At 36.8% G+C, this 26,578-nt stretch overlaps 1 protein-coding gene across 2 annotated transcripts in view; it reads left to right on the top strand.

The window, feature by feature from the left end:
- The first annotated feature begins 5,575 nt into the window (after positions 1 to 5,575).
- SH3BGRL (SH3 domain binding glutamate rich protein like) overlaps positions 5,576 to 26,578 on the top strand; it is a 302,360-nt gene continuing 281,357 nt past the window's right edge. For both annotated transcript variants that reach the window (XM_077145483.1, XM_077145484.1), the window contains exon 1: positions 5,576 to 5,837. In XM_077145483.1, the coding sequence (XP_077001598.1) occupies positions 5,793 to 5,837 (45 nt within the window). In that variant the 5' untranslated portion in view covers positions 5,576 to 5,792. The remainder of the gene's footprint in view (positions 5,838 to 26,578) is intronic.

Below are 26,578 nucleotides of genomic sequence, written 5' to 3'. Positions count from 1 at the left end.
GCATGGAATATCTTTTCCTAACCTTTCACTTGCAACTTATTTGTGTCATTGACTCTAAAATGAGTTAATAAACCATTCTCATCAATGGATAGAACATTTAGACAGAGGATCAATAAGAAAACAGAGATCTTGAATAGTATGATAAATGAACTCGACCTAACAGAGTTACAGAACATTGCATCCCACAACAGCAGGATATATATTCTTCTAAAGTGCTCATGGATCATTCTTCAGGAGAGACCATATATTGGGTCACAAATCAGGTCTCAATACATTTTGAAAGATTGAAATACACAAAGCAGTTTTTCTGATCATAATAGAATGAACCTGAAAATCAAAAAAGCAGAGGCCTGGACAATTCACAATTGTACGGAGGCTAAACATGACACTTTAAAGCAACCAATGGGTCAAAGAAAAATTACAAGAGAAATCAGCAAGTATCTTGAGGCAAATACTTGCCTCAAGTATTTAACATTTATGTTAAATAAAATGTTAAAACTTATGGGATGCAGCAAAGGCAGTGGGGGAGGGAAATTTATTGCCCTAAATGCCTATATTTAAAAAAAGAAGAAAGAGTTAAATTCTAAGACTGAGCTATACACATGAAGGAACTGGAAATAGAACAGCAAATTAACCCCAAAGTGAACAGAAGGAAAGAAATAAGAAAGATTAGAGCAGAAATAATGAAATTGAGAAAAAATATAAAGAAAATAAAGCCAGATGTTGATTTTAAGAAAATCAATAAAATTGATGGACCCTTAGCTAGACTGACAAAGAAAAAAAAGAGAGTATGAATAAATAAAATCAGAAATGGAAGGGGAGACATTACTAGTGCCCCATAAAAATGTAAAGGATTTTGGGTATAGTAACAACACTCCAAATCTGTAGTTTTTCTATATACAAGCAATGAACAACCAGAAGAAATTATGGAAAAAATACTTTTAAAAAAGCATCAAATTTCTAGGAATAAGTCTAACCAAGGATATAAAGCATTTGTATGCATAAAACTACAAAACATTGTTAAAAGAAAACATAAAGAAAATAAAGGACATACTATGTTCATGTACTGGAAGACTAAATATTGTTAAGATGTCAATTCTACCCAAAGTTATTTGCAGATTCAAAGCAATCCCAATAAAAATTCCAAGAATCTCCTTAGAAGAAATGGAAATGGCAAATAGCCAAAGCCCTTTTGAAGAAGAAGAATGAATTGGAGGACTCACATTTCCTCATTTTTAAATTTATTACAAAGCATCAGTGATCAAAACAGCATGGTACTGGCACATGGACAGACATATAGACCAATGGAATTGAACTAAGAATTTAGAAATCAACCCTTACATTTATAAACAACAGATTTTGACAAGGGGCAAACACCACTCATTTGGGAATGAACAGTCTCTTTAAAAAATGGTGTTGGTAAAACTTTTGTCCATTTGTAAACAAATGAAGGAGGATCACTACCTCACTGCTTATCAACTCAAAACGGATCAAAGATCTAAATAAATTAGCCAGAAGTATAACACTCCTAGAAGAAAACACAGAGAGGCATTTTCACGGCCTTGTATTAGGCATTGGGTTCCTAGACATTACACCCAAAGCACAATCAACAACAACAGCAAAAATAAATGAGAACTCATCAAAATTAAGAACTTTGGAGCCTCAAAGTACTTTATCCTGACCTACACAGTGGGAGAAAATATTTGGAAACCACATATCCAATAAGGATTTAATATTCAGGATACATAAAGAAGTCTTTCAACTTAACAATGAAAAGACAAACTCAATTTAAAAATTGGCAAAAGACTTGAAGAGATACCTCTTCAAAAAAATATATACAAATGGCCAAAAAGTGCATGACTAGATCCTCAATATCATTTTGACCATGAGGGAAATGCAAATCAAAACCACAAAGAAATATCATTTCATACCCACTAGAAGGCTACTATTAAAAAAAAAAAAACAGGAAATTACAAGTGTTGGAGAGGAAGGGGAGAAATAGGAACACTTATTCATTGCTAGTGGCAATGTAAAATGGTACAGCTGCTGTGGAAGTCAATTTGGCAGTTCCACAGAAAGTTAAGTATCGAATTCCATATGACCCAGCAATCCCACTTGTAGGTATACACCCAAAAGAACTGAAAGTAGGGATTCAAAGAGATATTTGCATGCTAATGTTCATAGTCAGATTATTCACAATTGCCAAAAGATGGGAGCAACCTTAGGGTCCATCAACCAATGAATGGCTAAACAAAATGTGGAATATATACATGAAATGGAATATTATTCAACCGTAAGATTTCGACCAAAAGATTGAAATTCTGATACATACGACAACATGGAAGAATCTTGAAGACATCATGTTAAGTGAAATAAGCCAGTCACAAAATGCCACTTATTGTAAGATTTCACTAAGAAATAATTAGAATAAGAAAACTCATAGAACCGTAGTCTAGAATATAAGTTACCAGGGGATGGAGTAGGGATAGGGAAAAAGGAATTAAAGTTTAAAATGCACAGAGTTTTTATTTGGAATGATGGAAACGTTTTGGTAATGGTTTGGTGGGAATGGTAGAACAATATTTGTGAATGTAATTAGCAGCACTGAAATATATATCTGAATGTGGTTAAAAGGGGAAATGTTATGTTGTATATATGGTAATAGAATAAATTTTTATTAAATCCATGAAACTCACTACATAAACAGCGAACCCAAAGTTAAACCACTGTTAAAGTTAAAAGTACAAGTATAAAAATGTGCTTTTATCAGTGGTACCAAATGTAACACACTAATGCAAGGTGTTCATAAGAGGGTAGTATATGGCAATCCAGTATTTTATGCATGATTGTTCTTTAAAAACACAATTTTTCCAATAAAATACATTTACTAATAAAAATGTTAAAAATATTTAATGCAAAGGTGAGAAGGTACTGAGGAACAAAGCTCAGCTGAGACAATTAGAAAACAAACAGCAAAATGGCAAACCTAAATAATCATTTCAATAACTGAAAATAAAACAAATATTCCAATCAAAATGCAGAGATTTTCACACTGGGGAGGAAAAAAAATGGCAAGAACAATGCTTATGCTGTCTATAAAAGACACAATTTAAAAGCAAAGATGTAAACAGGCTGAAAGTAAAAGCATGGAAAGATATACCATAAAATCTTAACCATAAGACAGCTGGAGTGGCTATATTAATATTAGGTAAAGTAGATTTGAGAGTATGGATAGTACCAGGCACAAAGAGGAATATCTCATAAAAGCATAAGGTCATATATCAAGAAAATATAGCAATTATAAATGTAAATTTTAAATAGGTGTAGCATTATATATAAATTATACCTCAATAAAGTTTATTTAAAAAAAAAACAGATGAACAAACCATTTTGGGTATTTCTCTGTGAAGAATTAAAATGAAGTTGTAACGACCATTCTGTATTACCCATCTCAGGGATGCTGAATGTCATGAGCAACTCAATCTAATATGATCTACAATGCTAATGTCTGGGGTAAAATATTGGTAAAATTCTCCCCAAATAAATCCAAAGTGGAATCAATAAGGACCAACACATTGCATTTATGACTCAATTTATTTGGAGAAATTTTTATTTAGACTTATACATTTTTATTCAAAGGAAATATATATCAGGAAGCATCTTCTCATGCCGCAAAGTTCCATGTAAGGCCCACTGGACTCATTGATAATCCTGCCACTTAGTTCTTCAGGGAAAATTAACTTTATCATGTAAGTATATAGAATAATGTAAAAGTCTCCGTCCTTCTCTTCCTCCCCCACCTTCCTTCCTTCATCATTTCAAAATGGTACTGTAGTTCCAAAGAGAGTACATGTTGACCACCAAGGCAAGGAAGGTTGAACTATGGTAGTGTAAAACAAATTATGCCCATTTTACCAAATCAAAACCAAAAGGAAGAGACTCTTAGCTTGTGGTGAAGCACAATAACCGTTGCCCTGATGTTGACAATGAGAAAAGTAATTAGATCACATTAAGTTACTTCTGCTTCTTCTATTGTATAAAGTTTTTTGTTGATTCCAGAAAAGCTAGGAGTTGGACAGGTGGAGAGAGTAAAAAAGGGTATGAGGATGTGGGAGAACTTGAAGGAAGGGACAGGAAGAATGAAGGCATTAAAGTGGGAACAAGCATTGTGATTGCGCTGGAGAGGGGTTTGGTCAACAAAGATTACATAGGTGAAGTTAGTTTGGGGAGGAATGGTTAAGATTGTGCAGTATAGGATCAAATTATGATGGGACACCTTATGTTTGGTTTAGTAGTCAATAGAGAACAGTATTAACTATTTCAGCATATACAGTATTTAGTGACGTATGAAAATGATATTTTAGGAAGAAAATAGCTAGCATTTGTTACTTTCCCTGCTCCAGGCAGTGTGTTGCAATAATGGTTAAGGAATGGCCTTTGGGGTTGGCTGGACCTGACTTTGAGTTCTCGCTCTAGAATGGATTAGCTATACACAACTTTGGACAAAATATTTATCTTCCCCAGTCTCAAGTTTTCATTTGTAATATGGCTATAATAGTACTCACCTCTCAAAGTTGTTGTATAGATCATATGTGAAGAAATTAATTTGGAATTAGTGTTTAGGATAGACCTAAGAAAGAAGAATCTAGGAGAAGAGAACAGACAAGAAGCTAATGTAATTATTAAGCCTAGACAAGAGTGGTAAGCCATTAGAATACAGAGTCAAGACAAACTGCAAAAGAAAAATTAAAAAGTCGGACAGGTATTTGATACCTCTCTCCATCCTCCTTCATTTACAAAGTTTTTTTTTTCTGTTTATTAGACATAATCCGGGAATTTGAAGCTACACACTAAAGTACACTGTCCGTCTTTGGAATTTATCTATTTTATGCTAATTTCCTAAGAATTACAAATAACCATCTGCTCTCTCTGTTCACCATTTCAATCTCCTGAAATATATGCTTCAATTTCTTTTTCCTAAGTCAGTTAAAAAACAAAAACATTCACTTTCTTACCTTGTATTTTCAATTTTTTTTTGTTTGTAATTTCCTGCTCCATTCTTGCATTTGCCAATCAGGTCTCCTGTGAATTCTAACAAAAGCATGGTTCCCTCTCTCAACAAAAAGCAGAACTCGAAACCAGTTCTGCTATTTCCGGGTTTAGGGAACCTGAAAGTTTTCTTCAACTCCCTGTGACATCTCTCAGTCCTTCAATGCCCAGTACCTGTCACTAAACATCAGAAAAATCACTACATAAGAGGGGTCCTAAAATGAACAAGAATACGAGTTTTCTTACTAATGGCTGGATTCAACATATATCTTCTTCCTTCAAAGAAGATCTCATTTCTTATTTGCATACATTTCTTGTCAGGAAGTTGTGTTCAGAACTTTTGGGTCTCCGTGAGGAAAAGCCCTTTATTCTAATCTAAGTCAATTTTGTGTCCCCTTTTTCTTGTTGTTTCTCTTTCTCCTCCATTTCTTACTGGGGAGGGAATAGTCGTAAATAATTGTTTCAGCAGATCTCGCGTTATAATTCGAGATTCTGTATTTAAAAAAAAATAAAAAAATGAAGGAAAGGAGCCGGTGTCTTCCGGGGTTTGGGCTGGGACTGCCTGGCTCAGAAGCTAGTGAAAGCAGCTACAAGAGGAGGCGGGGCTCTGGCGAGTTCCCCTTCCACCTTCCCCCACCCTCCCTTTCCAACCTCTGTTCAGCTCCTAGCTGGATTCCAACCGCTGTTGCAGCTGCTGTACAACCGTTTTCAGGACTCAAGGAATCACAGACGCTGTTCTCAGGATGGTGATCCGTGTTTATATTGCATCTTCTTCAGGTTCTACGGCGGTAAGGAGGGTGGGGCACACACCTTTGTGCTTTTTCTACACACCAGACCCCTGCTGCCCCAGAACCGTTAAATTGCAAAATTTAGTTTGGCAGCTTTTCCTTCGGAACACACATGCATCTCATACCCCATCCCCCTTCTTCCTTTTCTTTTCTTTGTTACATTGGTTTCATTTTTCCGTGGGATTTAGCCGTCTTGCTTTGTAACATTCGAGATGCATTTTCCCTTTGAAGGAAAGAGAACGCTATCGAGATTAGGTAAATGGGAGAATGTAGGATCTGGGTCTTTAGAGTTAGGTGAATAAATCAAGTAAAATCACACACTGGTGAGTTTCAAGAGTGGAACATTTGAAATATTTATGTACTCCAGGAACTGAAGTGAGGAAAGGATTGCACATCTGTAAAAGATGGGGTACACCCGTGTCATGGATGGCGCTTGAGTGGAGGCCTACTGAGGCATTGTGATTGAGGAGGTTAAGACCCCTATAATAGGGAAGTTATTTTGAGAGTGTGTAGGAGAGAGTATTTAACTTTGGCCTGATAGAACCAGAAAAATAGGAGAAGTTTGAGACAATGATACAAAATTGCTTTTCTTCCTTTCTTTTAACACGATGTGACAGGTGATCTAGGTATTATTTTTCCATTCAAAATATTTTATCTCTAACAGTTCTTAACATTTTCATATATATTGAGAACAAGAAAGGGAATTATTAAATAAATTATAGGATGGTGGCAAACTGAGTTGCTGCTTCTTCAAATGATAAGAAATCGCCCTTCCACCCCTCCCCCACACCTCCTTCCCTTGCTCTTCATTTAAAATAAAAGCTCTTTAGAAACTGTGGGGAGCAAGAGGATAAGCTAGGGTGAAGAATAAGTTCACATCCAGGATAAATCAAAAGTGTCTCTGTTTTTCATATCCCCAGAGAAAAACCAACGGTGGTGAGAGCAGATGCCTGAATTTAGGATGAAAAATGTAGGAACTCCCTCCTTCTTAGGCTTTAGAGCTTCAGCTATTCCAGTTTTTTGTTGTTGTTGTTGTATTTTTTTGTTTGTTAGTTTGTTTATTTACCCCAAAGGGGATTTGAAGTGAAATTGAAGGTTATGTGAAATCTCAGAACCTTGAAATCTGTTGTGTCTGCCCATTTGTGGGTGTGCATGGAGAGTTTTGAAATATAATAAAACTTATTCATACTTTTGGGGGGCATGTTTTGGTTAAAAAAGAAAACTTTAAATTTTTTCTTTGGACCCTACTTTATGAGCCTTAATATTTCCTACAGATATTAACTCTCACATTTCAAAATAAAGTTTGAGGTACTCAAAATCTCAAGTGTAATACAATCATTGTAAAGTTTCAAAGACCAGTTTAAGGCCTTTAGTTAAATCCCTAATTAGGTAGAACAGCAGAGGCAGTTTCACTATGGGGCCCTGCAGTTTCAACACTGCTGTTTATTCTTTGCTTTCTCCCGCTTCTACCCTTCCCACAAAAGCAGATTCAGTAGGAAAGCCCTTTCACAATTTCTATTCAAGTAAGAACAACTGCACCTTTCTCTTTGTTAAACCTTAAGTTTCCAAAAGCCTTAAAAATTGACTGCTGTCCTCAATTATTTCTTTTATGGGGCTCCATTATCGACGACTATATTAATGGTAGATGTTTATGGTGTTTGTGTGTTGTATCAATGCTTTTTTTTCTTGTAGGTAGATAGTGATTTTTTTGTTATTGCAATAATTACAGTTCTTATGAACCTATTATTAAAATTCTACTATATATTGTCCAAAAATCCTTTCTTCATTATAATCTTAAAGTACTTTTCAAGTAGTATTAAAACAGTATAAAGTGAATGCACTTCAGGAACTACTTCTTTATAGCATAAATGAGGTGGTGATTATTTATTTAAGAAAGGAACTTTTCAGTTAGCAGTAATAAACTTTCCCATTACGATTTCTGCATTGTTGTTTTTAACACACAATTTACACATTTTTTGTAAATTTAGAAATTCTTATTGTAATTTCATAAAAATAACCAATATTGGATGTTCTATTTGGCAGCAGAGTCTCTGTGTTAATTAACAAGGCAGTACTGTCTTTTTCTGCCCTCCTTCCAAGACTTCCTGTCCCTAATAGCCCAATTAGAAACAATAACTTTTCAAATTTATACTCCATTCTGCCCCTAAATAGAGGAGGAGCTCTTGTTTTTCAGAAGTTTATAAAGTTAAGCAATATGTTGGTCTTTGCAATGGCTTTCTTGAGAGTAGAAATCATACTGATGGCTAGTAGGAGTACTTATTTATGTCAGATACTGTCTGATTTTTCTTGACAATCTCTGTTTTTCATACAGGAAAGTGTAGGTTAAGAGAGATTAGATGGCTTTCTCAACATCACACCAGCTAGTAAGCCACAGAGCCTGAATCCCACTCAAGCTGTTTGATTTCAATGAACATATGCTTAACCACCAAGAAATACAACTTGCCAGGGATGTGTGACAGCTAGTCAACCTGAGGAGGTAAATGTGAACATGAGGTGAGAGCTAAGAGAAAGAGTTTTTCCTCTAAGAAGAATTGCCTGGGCATGTATACATCAGGGAATAGAAAAATCGGAAGTTTGTATGGGGGAGAGATATTATGCCTAAAGGTCAATATCAATAGTGGGGTAAATGACTATACCCAAGGTCAGGAAGACATGGAAGGCATGCACATCTGGAAAGCGTAAACTAACTAGATTATGGAAGTTCAGACCTTAATGCTGTTTCTCTTCATGGAAACCATTTCTCCGGAGTACAGCTTCAGCTTGTCTGTCTATAGGAAGTAATTTCTGCCTGTTCAGAATTGTTCATGCATGTCTTGACTCACTGCAATATGCATATGCCATGTTTTGTTTTGTGATATTTCAAGGTTATAATGTCTTTTAAATTTAAATCTAATGGAACGGTAGTCACAGAGCCTATATGTATATACACAACTTAGTAATAACAAAAACTTTGTTACCAGACAAAGACCAGTAACTAATTCCCGAGACACCAGGGTTTCAACAAGCAAAAGAGTTCATTACAAGGTGTGTAGTAGGAGAGCAGATGGCCTGGCAGCCCAAAATCTGTCTCCCCAAACTGCAGTAATTCTGATAGTTTTATTAGAGAAAAAGATGGGCTGGGTTTAGGATACTGAGCACAGTGGCCCCAGATGATGTATTTAGAGTTGATCTAATTATCGAGCATGAGCAGATTGATTACATGCTTAGTCAAAGAATGGATGTAAGAAAATGGTGGCCTTAATATGATGATGGGTATAATTTTTACGATTACAATGAGGTATTGATGACTTATACGTTAAAGTCTAAGCTACTGCCCATGTCAGGTAAGCTCACTTTGTTTAGAACCAGTCTTGGTTATGAAGATAACTTTAGACTTGGGGTGGATTAGTTCTGGGTTGACCTGAGACCCTTTGTTTATAAACATTAGGGGTTGTCTTTAGTGATTACAAGACTCTGAAGTTGAAAAACTGGATAACTGGTTACAAATGAAAAAGTTAGTCACAAGGTTTTACCATCACAGGGCAGAAGATAAGGGCTGTACCATCATTATCATAGATCAAGGTAGCTGGATTACAATTTAGAGGTTTCAGGAATACCCTCTGTCTATTCCAATATACCAGAAAGCAAAAAGGAATATATATATAATTATATATATATATATATAATATATATAATTATATATATATATATATATAATTGTATCACCAAAGTGATCCCTTAAATCCTGATCTCTTGGTTACAACTTTGAACAAAAATCAACATTGTCCTTTGATCAGAATTGCTAAAGTGATGATAGCATGAAAAATTTTAACTGACTTGGGAATTTTTTCCCCATACTTCTTTCTCCAAAATCCATAATGATCTCCCTTTCATACTCTCTAAGCATTCTAAGTGTACTTTGGTGTAGAAATGTAAAGATTATGGTAGATGGGTGGTTTCTGAAGATTTTATTTATGGAACAACTTTTGTAAAATAATCTCTACAAGGACTGCTAAAACAAGTTAGCTTTAGCTTGGATTAACCATACACTGAATTAAATATGTGTAATTTTACTGTATGGCTGTACTCATGGCACAGGGTGTAAGAACAAGTAAATAAAACGAACACTCGTGATTACTAAATAACTAGCCCAAGTAATTTCTTTATTTGGATAATATGGATATAGAATAACAAGTCACAGTTCTTCATTTATGTGGTCAACTCATAAACTACTTAAACTGCAAAATCAGAAATTGTACACCGGATAATTGAATATGTCTTTTGGATGCCATGACACGTGGAAAGTTGCAGGTTTCACATGGCAAATGCAGGAAGAAGAATGCTCACCTTTCATGCGGGAGACTCGGCTTTGATTCCTGGACCATGCACCCCCCCCCCCCCAAAAAAAGTCAAGTGTTATGGGGAAGAATATATTGGTTAATAAGTTTAGTAAAAGATTCTAAATCTGGTAGGAAAGAAGAGTAAAATGGATTCATCTGTAGTTTTTTGTCTATAATCAGTAACTCTGGTGAGGAAAGGATTTGATCAACAAATCTTAAAGTCAACCCTCTTCCTAGGTTTTCCTAGAAAAAAAAAAAATTGAGGCCTCAGCCACAATCAGGTTGAGTGTTATACTTCTCTAAAATCTTTTCTAAAATATATACTCTGCAATCAAATTTATACTATTAACAGGAATATTTTCTGCTTTAGCTGAATTATCAAAGGTGAATTGCATATTTAAGTTTTATTGGTAAAATTAAATGGAGATTCTTATACTGACTATTTGACCTTTTGTTTGTATTCAGTGTTAACCTGCAGCCCAGTAGGAGACCTTTTAAACCCAAGCACGTAATTACTTCCTTCATTCCAGACCAAATTAAACAAAAGTACATTTAGAGAGAAGGAACAGCTTATTTCTGACTATTTTTGTAAATCTGAGAGGGCAAACCTTACATTTTTTATTTTTAAATGCTGTACGGCTGGGTCACATTTCATTATTTTTCCATGTGTATATCCCATTATTGCAGCACCATTTGTTGAATTTTTTAAACTTTTCTATTGTATAGTATAACATATAAACAAAGCAAAGAAATAAAAAAGCAATCGTTTTCAAAGCACGTCTCCACAAAAACTTACAGGTTTTCCTAGAGAAAAATAAATTGAGGCTTCAGCCACAATCAGGCTGAATGTTCTAATTCTCTATAGTTAATCTCCAAAATTTTTTCTAAAATATATACTCTGCAATCAAATTCATATTATTAACAGGAATATTTTCTGCTTTAGCTGAATTATCAAGGGTGAATTGCATATTTAAGTTTTATTGGTAAAATTAAATGGAGATTCTTATGGTGACTATTTGACCTTCTGTTTGCATTCAGTGTTAACTTGCAGCCCAGTTGGAGACCTTTTAAACCCAAGCACATAATTACTTCCTTCATTCCAGACCAAATGAAACAAAAGTACATTTAGAGAGAAGGAACAGCTCATTTCTGACTATTTTTGTAAATCTGAGAGGGCAAACCTTACATTTTTTGTTTTTAAATGCTTTTTGGCTGGGTCACATTTCATTATTTTTCCATGTGTACATCCCATTATTGCAGCACCATTTGTTGAATTTTTTTTGACTTTTCTATTGTATAGTATAAGATATGAACAAAGCAAAGAGATAAACAAGCAACAGTTTTCAAAGCACGTCTCAACAAAAACTTACAGGAAAGGTCCCACAGTTTGTCATGGGCCACCACATGATCCTCTCAGATTTTTCCTTCCAGCTGCTCTAGAATATATGAGGCTAGAAGGCTTAAATATTTTTTATCTCCACAATTGATTTTTTTCTTTCTATTTTTTGTGAAAAATAACATATATACAAAACAATAAATTTCAAACCACAGTTAGTTGTAGAATGTATTTCAGAGTTTGACATGGGTTACAATTCCACAATTTTAAATTTTTATTTCTAGCTACTCTAAACTGGAGACTAAAAGAGATATCAATTTAATGATTCAACAGTCATATTCATTTGTTAAATCCTAGCTTCTTTGTATAACTCCAGCATCACCTTTGATCTTCCTATTCTTCTCTTTAGGGGTGTTTGGGCTATGGCCATTCTAACTTTTTTGTGTTGGAAAGATCTGTCACTAATATGGGGTAAGGAGATGGAACTATCTGATGTTCTGGAGAGGCTGGGCCCTCTAGATTTCAGGACTTATCTGGTCCAGGGACCCATCCGGAGGTTGTAGGTCTCTGGAAAGTTACTCTAGTGGATGGAACCCTTGTGGAATCTTACATATTGCCCTAGGTGTTCTTTAGGATTGGCTGGAATAGTCCTGATTGGGGTTTGGCAAGTTATGATAGGTAGCAATGTCTCGCTGAAGCTTGCATAAGAGTGACCTCCAGAGTAGCCTCTCGACTCTATTTGAACTCTCTCTGCCACTGATACTTTATTAATTACACTTCTTTTCCCCCATTTGGTCAGGATGTAATTGTTGGTCCCACAGTGCCAAGGCAGAATTCATCCCTGAGAGTCATCTCCCACATCACCAGGGAGACTTGCACCCCTGGATGTCATCTCCCACGTAGTGGGGAGGGCACACTGTCAGGGCATTTGCGGATGGTAAAGTTTAATAGTTCCATATTTTTTCTCCCATCTCTCAAGAGACTTTCCCAATACTTTTTGATTATCTGCTTAATATACTCCGGGATGAATCCAGGAATTATATTAAGCTATAAAAGATTAAAGGACCTTTTTCTTATTCTGGGCTCCCTGTGTTTCAATTTTTCAAATGAGCTATACAGATAAGTTGAGTTAGAATACATGCAACAAAAAATTTCAGCTCCAGGCCATATACACCTTTCTTCCTTTGATGCCAAAGAGTATGTGTAGTTCTAAAATATAGCCATTGTCTTCCGTACCCCTATATTATGAATTACTTTAACACCAACCTGATCTGCTTCTTTCTTATCTCTAAATATCAAATATAAAACAGTCTCTCAGAATCCACAAATAATGATTACTCCTCCAGACTAAATGTGTCTGCTATAAAAACTTACAACCTAGGCCCCTGCTTTCTTGTAAACATTTTCTAAAGGAGACCATACCACTGTTGGTTTTTAGTTTCTGCCCTACTTTGCCTTACCAAATGTCTGACACGTTCATTCACATTATTACTTGCCTCACAACTTAGATTCATTTTTGTAGCACACAACATTCCTTCATACCATTGTTCACCAATCTACTTCTCAGTCAGTGTATCTTTCAGCCACATACATTCATTAGGGTCATGTATAGTGCCCAAAGTCCACAGTCCATCAACAGTCTCAATTTTAGATACTTTCATTGTTCCTAAAAGAAAGAGAACCAATAAACACACCTTCGCCAAATAAGAGATCTAAACCTCCTCTTAACTCTTGTTCTTCCCCCCATTATATAACTCTGCTGTTGTTGTGGTAATACTGATGTTTTTCTTTTAATCATAGCCCATAGCATGCAATAGAAGTTTCCCGCTGTACCCTGAACTTAAACACTCTTTGTACACAAATCATACCATTGAAGTAGTTCTTGCAAGAACTAATTTATATTTCTAATGTTAAGCAGTGGGACATGTAGGACTATAGAACCCTTTCAATCTTGTTTATCTTCAATATGGTAGTATTACTTATAGACCCACTAGAGAACCACCTTCACTTCTATTCCCTTACATTGAAGTTCAACCTCATTAGCTAACCATCTTATCTCTAGCTTCTATGTATCTCTGAGTCCCCTATATTCTGTTTTATAAGACTCTGATTTAACTTTTACCGTGGTCATAAAAGTGGAATCATACCATATCTATTCTTTGTCTGGCTTATTTCACTCAGCATTATATCCTCAAGGATCATCCATCTTGTCATGTGCTTCAGGATGTCATTTCATCTTACTGCTGCATAATATTCCATTGTACGTATATACCACACTTTGTTTATCCACTTATCTGTTGATGGGCATTTTGTTTCCAATTTTGGTGATTGTGAATAATACTGCTATGATCTGTTCACGTCGTTGCTTTCAGCTCTTCAGTGTATATACCAAGTAGTGCTATTGCTGGGTCATAGGGCAACTCGATATTTAATTTCCTAAGGAACTATCAAACAGTCTTCCATAGTGACTGCAGCATTATACATTCCCACCAGCAGTCCATAAGTGTCTCAACTTCTCCACATCCTCTCCAACATTTATAGTTTCCTGTTCGTTTAATAGCCGCCATTCTTATAGGTGTGAAGTGGTATCTCATTGTAGTCTTGCTCTGCATTTCCCTTAAAGTCAATGAAAATGACCATCTCTTCATGTGCTTTTGAGCCATCTGTATTTGCTCTTCAAAAAAATGCTTATTCATATCTCGAGCCCATTTTATAATTGGACTGTTTGTTCTTTTGTTGTTGAGTTGTATGTTTTCTTTGCATATACAGGAAATCAACCCTTTGCTCTGAAAATATGATTTACAAATATTTCCTCCAGTTGACTTCGCTGCCTCCTCACCTTTTTGACAAAGTCTTTTGAGGTGCGGAATCATTTGATTTTGAGGAGTTCCCATTTATCTATTTTTTCTTTTGCTGCTTGTGCTTTCAGTATAAAGTTAAAGAAGCTACCTCCTATTACTAGGTCTTGAAGATGTTTCGCTGCATTTTCTTCTAGAAACTTTATGGTGCTAGTTCTTATATTTAGGTGTTTGATCCACTTTGAGTTAATTTTTGTATAGGGGGTAAGATAGGGGTCCTCTTTCATTTTGTTGCTATTAATATCCAGTTCTTCCATGCCCATTCATTGAAAGGACGATTTCATCCCAGATCAGAGGATTTGGGGGCCTTATAAAAAAATCAGTTGACCATAGATTTGGTGGCCTATTTCTGCACTCTTAATTTGATTCCATTGGCCAGTGCCTCTATCTTTGTGCCAGTACCATGCTGTTTTGACCACCATGGCTTTATAATAGGTTTTAAAGTTGAGCAGTGTTAATCCCTCCACTTCATTCTTCTTTTTTAGGATGCTTTTACCTATTCGGGGTCTCTTTCCCTTCCAGATGAACTTGGTAACTAGCTTTCCAAATCTTCAAAGTAGGTTGATGGAGTTTTGATTCGTGCTGTGTTGAATCTGTAGGTCAATCTGAGTAGAATTGACATCTTAACTATATTTAGCCTTTATCCATGAGCAGGGAATGTCTTCCAACCTTTTTAGATCTTCTTTGATTTGGCAAATTGCCAAAACATCAGGCAAAAATACAAATATAAGTTCAAAAATATGATAACTGTATATTTAAAAATATTTATTGCTGCTATAATTTTTATTTCACCACACTTTCATTAGTATGGCTAATCAATAATTGAATTTAATAATACTAAAAGTGACATTTATTTTCTCATCAATTTATCAGGCCCTGTCCCCAGTTCTTTTCATATATCATCTCACTTAATTTAATCCTAATAACCCTATGAGGTAAGTAGTATTATTAGCCTCTTTTTATGCAATTGGAGGAGGGTGTCTCTAAGACCCAGAAACTTTAGATATATTGCTCAAGATCAAAGAGGTACAAATGGCATGGCTGGGATTATAACCCAAGTTGGTCTGACTCCAGAGCCCACTCTTAAACAATTTATTGTTTATTTATCCTCAGTATTAAATAGAAATTATAGTATATAAAAATATTGGCCTCCAATGTGATTTGGAATCCATAATTGTTGTTTAACACCAGATGAGACATCATTAATAGCTTGTGCTTGGGGATGAGATAAGGGTGGGGTGCAGAGTCAAGGAGGACAAATTCAACCATGCCTATTGGTGGTTAGTAACTATTGATGGTTAGTAGCACCATTTGCATAAGCAATTCAATTTTTCTTTTTAGTTCTTTTTGTTGTTCTTGTTGCAGTAATTGTTTTTATTATGATACTGAACAAAAGTGGTGGTTTCTCTACCCCATACGCTCAAATGGTCGATTCCTGAGACACTGGGATTTCAAAGAAAGAGTTAATTGTTAAGCATAAAAGCAGGAGATCAGATAGTTTATCATCCTAAAAATCTGTCTTTCTGAGCTGCAATAACTCTGAGAGTTTTATGGTATTAAGAAATGGGTAGATTTTAGAATAATGAGTACAATAGCTAGAGATGAGGAAATGAGAGGTGATCTAATTATTGAATATGCCCACATTAATTACATGCTTAGTTAAAGAATGTGTGTAAGAAAAGGTCAAGCTTAATATGATGATAGGCCTGTTTTTTGTATTATAATGAGGTACAGCTCACTCATAGGTTGAAGTTTAAGCTACTGCACATGTGAGAAGGGCCGATTCAACTAGGAAGACATTTTAGGAATTGGGTAGGTTAGTTCTGAACTGACTCACGGTCCTTCATTAATGAACATTATGGGCTGTCTTTTGTGATCATAAGACCCTAACTTTGAAAAACAGGATAAGGAGGTACAAGTGGTGGCTAGGCACAAAATTTTTACCATCACAAGATAAAGGCCATGAAATTATAAAATCATTATCAAATATCAATGCAGCTGTGTTACAATTTAATAATTCTAGATATTTCCCTCTCGTTATTGTAATATACTAGAAAGTAAAAATAAATACCTATATAATGATTCAGTAATCATAATCATTTCTTAAAACCTAACTTCTCAGTTACAGTTACATATGTTGTGAGTTTATGGAAAAATCATGCATCAAATACAGGTCTCCCGTATACTGTCCTATTAGTAACAACTTGCATTACTATGATTACATTTATTACAATTGATTAAAGCACATTTTTGCAATTGTTCTATTAACTATAGTCCGTGGTTTAACTCAGGGTTCACTAGGTTTTACAGTTCCATGAATTTTTTAATGCAATTTTATTGAGATACATTCACATACCATATAAACCATCAAAGATATACAATCAGTGGCTCACAGCATCATCCTATAGTTGTAAATTCAACACCACAATTAATTTTAAAACATTTTCATCACCCTAATTAAAGAAGGAAAAATAAAAAGAATACCTAAAACATTCCATAGCCCTTATCCCACCATTAAATATATTTTTGTCTTTATTACCCATCTACCCATACAATGGGCAAAAAGAATGGCAGTCCCAAGGCCTTTAGAATCACACAGTCACATGACAAAAGCTACAGGGGTAAACAGACATTATCAAAGATCAAGACTACTGGACCACAGCTCAACAATTTCAAGTATTTCCCTCTAACTATTCCAAATAAACTAGAAACTAAAAAGAAATATCTGTATATTGAGTCAGTAGTTATAAATTATTTGTCAAATCCTAATTTCTCCATTACACCTCCTCCCTTTCATTCAATAACTCTCTCAAACTTCAGGAATAACTGGGCAATGGCTATTTGAATTTCATCGTGCTGGAAAGGGATATTCATTTTGTGGGGTAAGGGAATGAAACTGATTGATGTTTGTACTGGTTTGAAAGGATGTATGTCCCCTAGAAAAGCCATGTTTTAATCTAAATCCCATTTCATAAAGGCAGAATAATCCTTATTCAATACTGTATGTAATTAGATCATCTCCCTGGACATGTAACCCAATCAAGAGTGGCTGTTAAGCTGGTTTAGGGGAGATGTGTCGCCATCCATTTGGGTGGGTTTTGATTGGTTTTCTGAAGTCCCATAAAAGAGGAAACATTTTGGAGAATGAGATTCAGAGAGAGCAGAGCAGAACGACATAGCCACGAGAAGCAGAGTCCACCAGCCAGTGACCTTTGGAGATGAAGAAGGAAAATGCCTCCCAGGGAGCTTCATGAAACAGGAAACCAGGAGAGGAAGCTAGCAGATGATGGCTGTATTCACCACATGCCCTTCCAGATGAGAGAGAAATCCTGAACTCCATCGGTCTTCTTAAACTAAGGTATTTTTCTCTGTATGCCTTTGATTGGACATTTCTATAGACTTGTTTTAATTGGGACATTTTCTCGGCCTTAGAACTGTAAACTAACAACTTATTAAATTCTGCTTTTAAAAAGCCATTCCGTTCCTGGTGTATTGCCTTCTGGCAGTTAGCAAACTAGAACAATGTTCTTGGAGAGAATGATATCTCTGAGTTTCAAGGCTTATCTGGCATAAGAACAATCTGGATGACAAGTTACTGAAGAAATAAACTTACTAAGAAAGCTTTTAATACAGACTTAGATAGAACCCAGGGTATTCTTTAGGGTTTTGAGTAATACTGTTGTTTGGGGTTGGCATTCTTTGGCAATTTGCGGTATATTGCTGAAGCTTGCCTAACGAGTAACCTCCAGAATGACCTCTTGACTCTATTTGAAAACTCTTAGGTACTGAAATTTTATTTTGTTTAATTGCTTTTCCCACTTTTGGTCAAGAAGGCATTCCCAATCTCACAATACCAAAGTGTTCTTCTCTCCTGGCTTCCTGTTTCATGGAGCTTCCTGGGAGGCGTTTTCTTTCTTCATCTTCAAAGCATTGGCTGATGGACTCTCCGCTTTGTGGTGCTGCAGCATTATCTGCTCTCTCTGAATCTCCCATTCTCCAAAATGTTTCCTCTTTTATAGAACTCCAATCAAGACCCACCCAAATGGGTGAAGACACATCTCCCCTAATCCAGTTTGACAACCACTCTTGATTTGGTTACATCTCCAGGGAGATGATCTAATTACATAAAGTATTGAATAAGGTTTGTTCTGCTTTTACGAAATGGGATTTTGATTAAAACATGGCTTTTCAAGGGTACATACATCATTTCAAACCAGCACACAGGGCCAGGCACATCCCTGGGAATCGTGCCCCATGTTGCCAGGGAGTCCTACATCCCTGGGAGTCGTCCCATGTAGGAGAAGTGATAGTGAGTTTATTTGCAGAGTAGCTTAGAGAGAGAGGCCATATCTGGGCAACAGAAGAGGTTCACTAGGGATGACTCAGACATAATTATAAGTAGTCTTAGCTTCGACATTATAGAAATATATTTCATAAGGGCAAGTCTCAAGATCAAAGGCTTGGCTTATTAAATTGAGAGTACATAATGCTTCAGAGAACATTAAGAATTCCCCAGGTGTGTAAGTTTATAGTTCCATTTCTCCTTGCCCCTCAAGGGCACTTTATAAATACTTTTTTATTCTATGCCCGGAACACTGTGATGCATATCAGTGTATTACATTAACCTGTACAGGAAAACAGCATTTCAATCCCTGCTCTAGGTTCCATGTAATTATGTTGTTGAAGAAAGCTGACCAGTTTAAATTAGATAGTGTGCTAAAGAAGGTTTAAGTTGTGAACCAAATAAATATCTCTTCCATTGGTCTAAACAGAAGTTGAAGTTTTAAAATGCGAACAGTATCATCCTTTACCCTGTATTCTGATTTACCTTAGTCCTAACCAGGTACATTACATTCACTTCTCTAATTGAAGTCTGATCTCTTTTTTCAGCTTCTTTAACAGTTAATACATGGAGTAATGCTGACTTTCTGAGCTGCAGAACTCTTTTTGAGTCTCAGATGTCATAAAGATACCCAAAGTTCCAGAAACTTACAGGTTATACATAAAGAACCCAGCATCTCAGAATATAGAAGCTAATGAAATTCAGGAATAGACGTGACTGCTGTAAAATCTTACTCTCTAGGAACCTTTACAATGAGGCTTATTGAAAATTCTTTACTCCTTAATCATTGGTTTCCCAATCTCTGCTCACTTTCAATCCACTGATAACCTATGCTCTCGAATTCAGTTCTCAGAGTTTGCTCATTATAGTTAGTTTATATTAATGAAAGCATAATATATTTTTCCTTTCATTTCTGGCTCACTCAGCATAATGTCCTCAAGATTCATTCACCCAGTTGCATGCCTCAGGACTTCATTCCTTCTTGCAATCTCTCAATATTGTCATATGTATCCACCACAGTGCAGCCTTCTATACATCATTTAATGTACCCTTAGGCTACCTCCATCCATTAGAAATTGTGAATAATGCCACCATAAACACCAGTGTGCAAATGTCTATTCATTTACTCTTTCAGTTCTTCCATGTACAAGCCTAATAACAGGGCTGCAGGATCAAATGGCAAGCATATACTTAGCCTCCTATGGAACTACCACCGTGCATTCCAGAGGGGCTGTACCATTCCACTCTCTATCAGCAGTGAATAGGTATATCTCTCTCTCCACATTTTCTCCAACACTTGCATCTTTTTGTTTATTTTTAAAACATTTTTATTCACACATCATACAATCCATCCTAAGTAAGCAATCAGTGATTTCTGTTATAATCACATAATTATGCATTCACCACCACAATCTATTTGAAAACATTTCTATTTCTTCTGTAAGGAAAGAAGAGGGAAAAAAGAAAAAACAGGAAAGAACAACTACAAGAATCCCAACCGGTCCCTTATATCCCCCTCTTATTGACATTAAGCTTTAGTATATTGTCCTTTTGTACAATTAATGAAAGAATATCACAATTTATTATTAACATAGACCCTAATTTGCATTGATTGAACTTAGTCCATATACCATTGAATTTTCAACACCTTGCAGTGGTGACATTCATTTGTTCTACCTCATGTAAAAACTTTCTTATATTTGTACATTTAATCACCATTATCGTTCACTCTAGGTTTCTCTAAGTTATACAGTTCCAGTTTTTATCTTTTATCTTTCCTTCTGGTGTCATACTTGCCTCTAGCAAGTATTTGCTCTTTTGTTTCTGGCTTACTTTGCTGAACATAATGTCCTCAAGGTTCATCCATGTACTCATATGCATCATGAATTTATTCCATCTTACAGCTGCTTAGATTTCCATTGTATGTATTTACCAGTTTGTTTATCCACTCATCTGTTGATGGACATTCGTGCTGTTTCCATCTCTTGGCAATCGTGAAAAATGCTGCTATAAACATTGGTGTGCGAATGTCTGTTCATGTCTCTGCTTACTGTTCTTCCAAGTACATACCTAGTAATGGGAGTACTGGATCATATGGCAATTTTATACTTAGCTTCCTGAGAAACCACCAAAACTGCCTTCTAGAGCACCTGCACGTTTTTACATTCTCACCAATGTTGAATAGGTGTATGTACTTCCCCACATCCTCTCCAGTACTTGTAGTTTTCTGTTTTTTTGATAACGGCAACGCAGATGGGTGTGAGATGATAGCTCATTGTGTTTTTTATTTGCATTTCCTAATAGCTAGTGAAATTGAGCATCTTTTCATGTGCTTTTTCCACTTATCTTTCCTCTTTGGAAAAGTACCTATCCATGTCTTTTGCCCATTTTTTTAATTTGGTTTTTGGCCTTTTTGTTGTTGAGTTGTGGGATCTCTTTATATATTTTGGATATTAACCCCTCATCTGATATTTGGTTTCCAAATATTGTCTCGCATTGCATAGGTTGTCATTTTACTTTCCTGAAAAAGTCCTTTGATGTGCAAAACTATTAAATTTTGAGGAGATCTGATTTTTCTATTTCTTCTTTCACTGCTCATGTTTTAGGTGTAAGGTCTAGGAAACCATGTCATGCTACAAGAATTTTAAGATATTTCCCTTCATTTCTTCTCAAAATTTTATGGCCTTAGCTGTAATGTTTAGGTCTTTGATCCATTTGGGTTTAATTTTTGCATAAGGTGTGAAATTGGGGCCCTTTTTCATTCTTTTGAATATGGATATCCATTTCTCCAAGCACCATTTTTTCAAAAGGCTGCTCTGTCTCAATTGAGTCTGTTTGACTGCCTTAGCAAACATAAGTTGTCTGTAGATGAGGGGGGTGTGTTTCTGAACACTCTTTTAGATTCCATTGGTCAGTATATCTATCTAAGCCCGAATCGTGCTGTTTTGAAAACTGTAGAATTATAATATGCCTTTAAGTCAGGTAATGTGAGACCTCTTACTTCACTTTTCTTTCTAAAGGTATTTTTAGTTGTTAAGGACACCCTGCTCTTCAAAATAAATTTTGCTACTTTTTTTTTAATTCTACAAAGTAAGTTGTTGGGATTTTAATTGGTATTGCATTGAATATATAAACTAATGTGGGTAGTACTGACGTCTAATTTAGTTTTAGTCTTCCAATCCATGAATGCAGTATGTCTTTCCATTTATTTAGATCTTCCTTGATTTCTTTTAGCAAAGTTTGGTAGCATTCCAAGTATAGATCTTTTATGTCCTTGTTTAAATTTATTCCTAAATATTTTATTCTTTTGGTTGCTATTGTAAATGAATTTTTTTCTTGATTTCCTCCTCAGATTGCTCATTATTAGTGTATAGAAACACTACTGAATTTGTCAGGATTCCAATTATACATTCCAGAACTGGGGAAGTAACCACAGAATGGGCGCAGGGACCCACTGTGAGATGGGCCGGAGCTAAAACTCCATTAATTCCTTGACCTCCATAAGCCTCTACTCTAGTGGACTAGAGTGACCTTTGGGATCTCCTGGAATTAATTTCACTTCTGAGTCAGTATCTAGTAATCCATGATGTATCTGATAATTTCTTTTTCACCAATGCACGGTAACTCTGGTAAAAGTCCATAGATCTCCTTGGGGAAGGCTGCGAGAAAGGTTGAGAGTGCAAATTTTGGGCATACCGGGACTCTCCCTCATTCAAGGGCCTCCCGGTCTCTGAACTGACTCCAGTTTGGGAATAGATTAAGGGGCCGTAACTTTCTGTTTTTATAATTCAAGTTAGACTTCTATTCATTTGACTTAGAATGCTTCTCTTATACACCTCAAACAAGAATTTAGTAGACTGTCCATCTATTTTACTTCAAGTTACTCCATGATCTACTAGTCAACACCTACACCTCTGCAAGAGATTATTTTGACTGCTGCTTTGAGTCTGCTGTCCATTATGGTGTCCATGTCCACTTTGTCTGTGGTGATTAACTGTTGCCACAAGGCTCTGCCAGTTTGGGATCCAATCATTCCCATTGTGTTTAAGGATTCCAGCTCAGTGACAGTATTCACCACAGTATCTGACCTACAAAGAAGCGTGACTACAGAACTCTTCAGGGATGATGAAGCTAGTCTCACAAATTATTTCCTCAAAGTCTTGGTAAAAGACGTGTCTTCTGGACATTCCTGGGGTGTGTGGGCAAGTCTTCTATGATAAATCCACTCTAACCTTCCAATGTCTTTTAGCCTTTGGATCCCCTCATCTACGTGATAACAGCAATTCTGGCACTTCAACCTCAGGTAATATCAGCCACCTTTTGACCCATATTTCAGTCAACCATCCAAATAAACTGTGAACACTGTTTCTAACTCCATGAGTTACAACATTGAATACAGAATCTCTGCTTACTTGGCCCATATGAATAAATTCAACTTGATCCAATTTTATAGTCCTTCCACCATTATCCCACACCCTTAACACCCATTCCCACACATATTCCCCTGATTTCTGTCTATATAAATTGGAAAACTCATGTAGTTCTTTTGGAGCATATTGTACCTTCTCATGGGTCTCACTCTGTACCTCACCTTTCAGGGCCTTTTAGGACTTTAGTTAGTTATTGGTTTTAAAGAACAGAAAGTTGGTGGGGGTGGGTTATGAAGAACATAATGTTTTTCAAGCCAGTTACCTCGGGCCATTCCATTGCAGTTTCATCTTGTGAAACAGGATTAATCAGTTGCTCCAGACAGAGGAGTGAGGGCTGTTTACATTCGGGAGGTGGTTACAAGTTTAGCAGGCACTGAAAGCTTAATCTCTGTAGGTGGAGGTTGGATGGCAGATTTCTCAGTGTAGACCGGAGGCTGGGAAGCTGTTTCTTCAAGGCAGGCTTGAGGTCGGGAAGCTCTTTCCTCAGGACAGGCTGGAGTTCTGGTAGCTGTCTTCTCATGGCAGGATGGAGATTGGCTGGCTGTTTCCTGAGGGCAGGCTAGAGATGGAGCAGCTGTTTCCTCAGGACAGACTTTCACAAGTCTAACCAAGACTTATCAGAATCCAGAGTGTCTGTGTCCCTCACTGCCTGCATATGTCCCCATCCTGGGTTCAAGATTCCATTTTTCCCCATCAAAGCCCTTTAACAGCAGACAGCCTACAAGGTTGAAAATTTAGTTTACATTGTATATCTGCTACTGACACAATGAGACTCTGAGTCTGTTTTTTAGAGATCTGAAGTCTTTAAATTCAGGAAATAAGATTTTCTTTCAGGGCACACGTAGAAATTTTTACATCTTTCATATGGCATTAAAGTTGCAAATTTGAAGCCTTCAGGTCATCCTTTCTTCTCATAACTGTAACCAGCATATTTAAGAACAACCAGCCAATATCATTATACCTCTTAACTCCATAAAATTCTCTTAAGGTTACAAAAACACTCTCACCCAGAACTTTGCCTTGTATTAGCATACAATTAGCAGAATCAAATGGTGATATTTTGCATGTCTGCATTTGTTAACTCATACCATGGACTGTCACTGCCATCTTGATTATTGGAAATAAAGTCGTTAGTGCCTTTGAGTCTAATCAGAGTAGAAAGCCAATTGCAAAATCCATTTTTAAGATTCTGTTTTTCAAGAACCACTCCCAGTAACGAGCTGTATTGGTCAATCTTCTCTAGATAAACAGAACCAACAGGAGATCTTTAAATATGAGATTTATAAGAGTCATGCAATCGTGGGGATTCAAGTGTCCAAAATCCATAGGGCAGGCCATGAAACTGCCAACTCTGATGATGTTCCTCCATGAACTCTATAGGAGAGGCTGGCTGGCTGAAGAAGTGAAAATTCTCTCTTCTTCCTTAGAAGTCTTCAGCTTATCTGGTTAAATTCAAGAGATTGGACTTTTTTCTCCTTGCAGAAGTCACACCCTTATTGACCTAGATATAATCAGTCACAGATGAGATCAGCTGACTGATGATTCAGTAAATCAGCCCTTTGGTTTGCTAACCAGCAACAAAATATCCCTGCAGTAATGGTTAGACCATTGCTTGCCTGAGCAGATGTCTGGGCACCATCATTTGGCCAAATTGACACCTGAACCTAATTGCACCCACATAGCAGTTTCCATTGGCCATAGGATTGACATTGCATCTATATTGCACAGCAACAACATAAGAGACAACAGACCATTAAGAGTCCCCTACACATAGATAACTTCACAAAGTGATGCTGCCATGGCCAAGAAAGGAAGTGAAACCATTCTGTTGCTAATCGATTGTGCTGGTTCAAATTTGTGGACCCCAGAAAAGCCATGCCCTTTAATCCTCATTCAGTATTGCTTCATGGGAGTTTTTTAATTATTCATGGAGATGTGACCCACCCAATTGTGGGTGGTAACTTTTGATTAGATGATTTCTGAGGTGTGACTCCACCCATTCAAAGTAGGGTTGCTTACTGGAGCCCTTCAAGAGGGAACCATTTTGAAAAGAGCTGCAGAGTCCACACAGCCAGAAACCTTTGGAGATGAAGAAGGAATGTGCCCCCAGGGGAGTTCATGAAACAAGAAGCCAGAAGAGAAAGTTAGCACATGCCACCATGTTTGCCATTTGCCTCTCCAGTTGAGAGAGAAACCTTGAATATCATTGGCCTTCTTGAACCAAAGTCTCTTTCCCTTGATGGCTTAGTTTGGACATTTTTTTTAGCCTTTCTTCAGTTGGGACAGTTTCATAGCTTTCGAACTGTGAACTTGCAAATTAATGAATCTCCCCTTTTAAAAGCCATTCGATTTCTGGTATTTTGTATTCTGGCAGCTAGCAAAGTAGAGCAGATTTTGGTACCGAGAGTGGGGTGCTGCTGCGGTTTGCAAATACCAGACATGTTGGAATGGCTTTTTAAATGGATAAGGGGAGGATTTTGGAAGAGTTGTGAGGAGTTTGATAAAGAAGGCTTACTAGCTTTGAAGAGACTGTTGGTAGAAATGTGGACTCTAAAGATACCTCTGAGAAGGCTCTAGACAGAGATGAGGCGTGTGTTATTGTAAACCGGAAGGAAGGTAATTCTTGTTTTAAAATGACAGTCTGACAAAGTTGACTAGTGGCTTTAGCTAGAAAGTGTTTTTTAAAAACCATAAACTTAGATATTTAGCAGAAGAGATTTCGAAATTGGATGTAGAAAGTGCAGCCTGGCTTCTTACAGCGTATAGTGAAATGTGACAGGAAAGAGATAAGCTGAGAATAGAGCACTTGTGTACAAATAAACCAGAAATTGATGTTCGGGAAAATTCTGGACTTCCGGGAAAGGAGACCCCAGAGAATAGTGTCCCACTTGAGGATTTAACCAAATGTGGAACCAGTCAGCCATTTTAGAGAGTCAGGATTGGAGATGAGGTTATCTAGGGAGGAGTTGTGGAAACTCTTGCTGTCTGATGGGCATGATCCTTGCTTACTACATAGAAAGCCAACAAGAGTGCCGCGGGACTTGTATAAACAGAGCCACTGCCAGTCTGCACTGGGGGCTCAGAAAAGCAACAATGTGAAGCTAAAATAACTTCAGAGGCATAACTATGGAAGCTAAAGTCTAAAGTCAAGAAACCTCAGGCTAGGAGAGTGGACCCACCCAAGTACTTGGAGAGGGTGAGTTTGCTCCAAAGGCAGAGGATGGGCCTTCCACTTTGTTGCAGTGGACAAGTTGTGCTGCCCCAGGTCTTGGAGAGTGTGCAGCACATTCCTTGGGGATTGGGGAAAGGTTGGCTGCCACTACATGGAGGGGTTGAGCATTTGCCCCAGAGATGGCAGAGAGCCCAGGTACAGCCCTAATGCTTGGAGAGGGTTGAACCAAGAAAATGGTGGTCTCCCCAGTGTCCCTCAAGGTT

This window comes from Tamandua tetradactyla, chromosome X (assembly GCF_023851605.1).
Source record: "Tamandua tetradactyla isolate mTamTet1 chromosome X, mTamTet1.pri, whole genome shotgun sequence".
Classification (NCBI taxonomy): Eukaryota; Metazoa; Chordata; class Mammalia; order Pilosa; family Myrmecophagidae; genus Tamandua; species Tamandua tetradactyla.
This window is presented reverse-complemented; position numbering and strand designations above follow the sequence as displayed.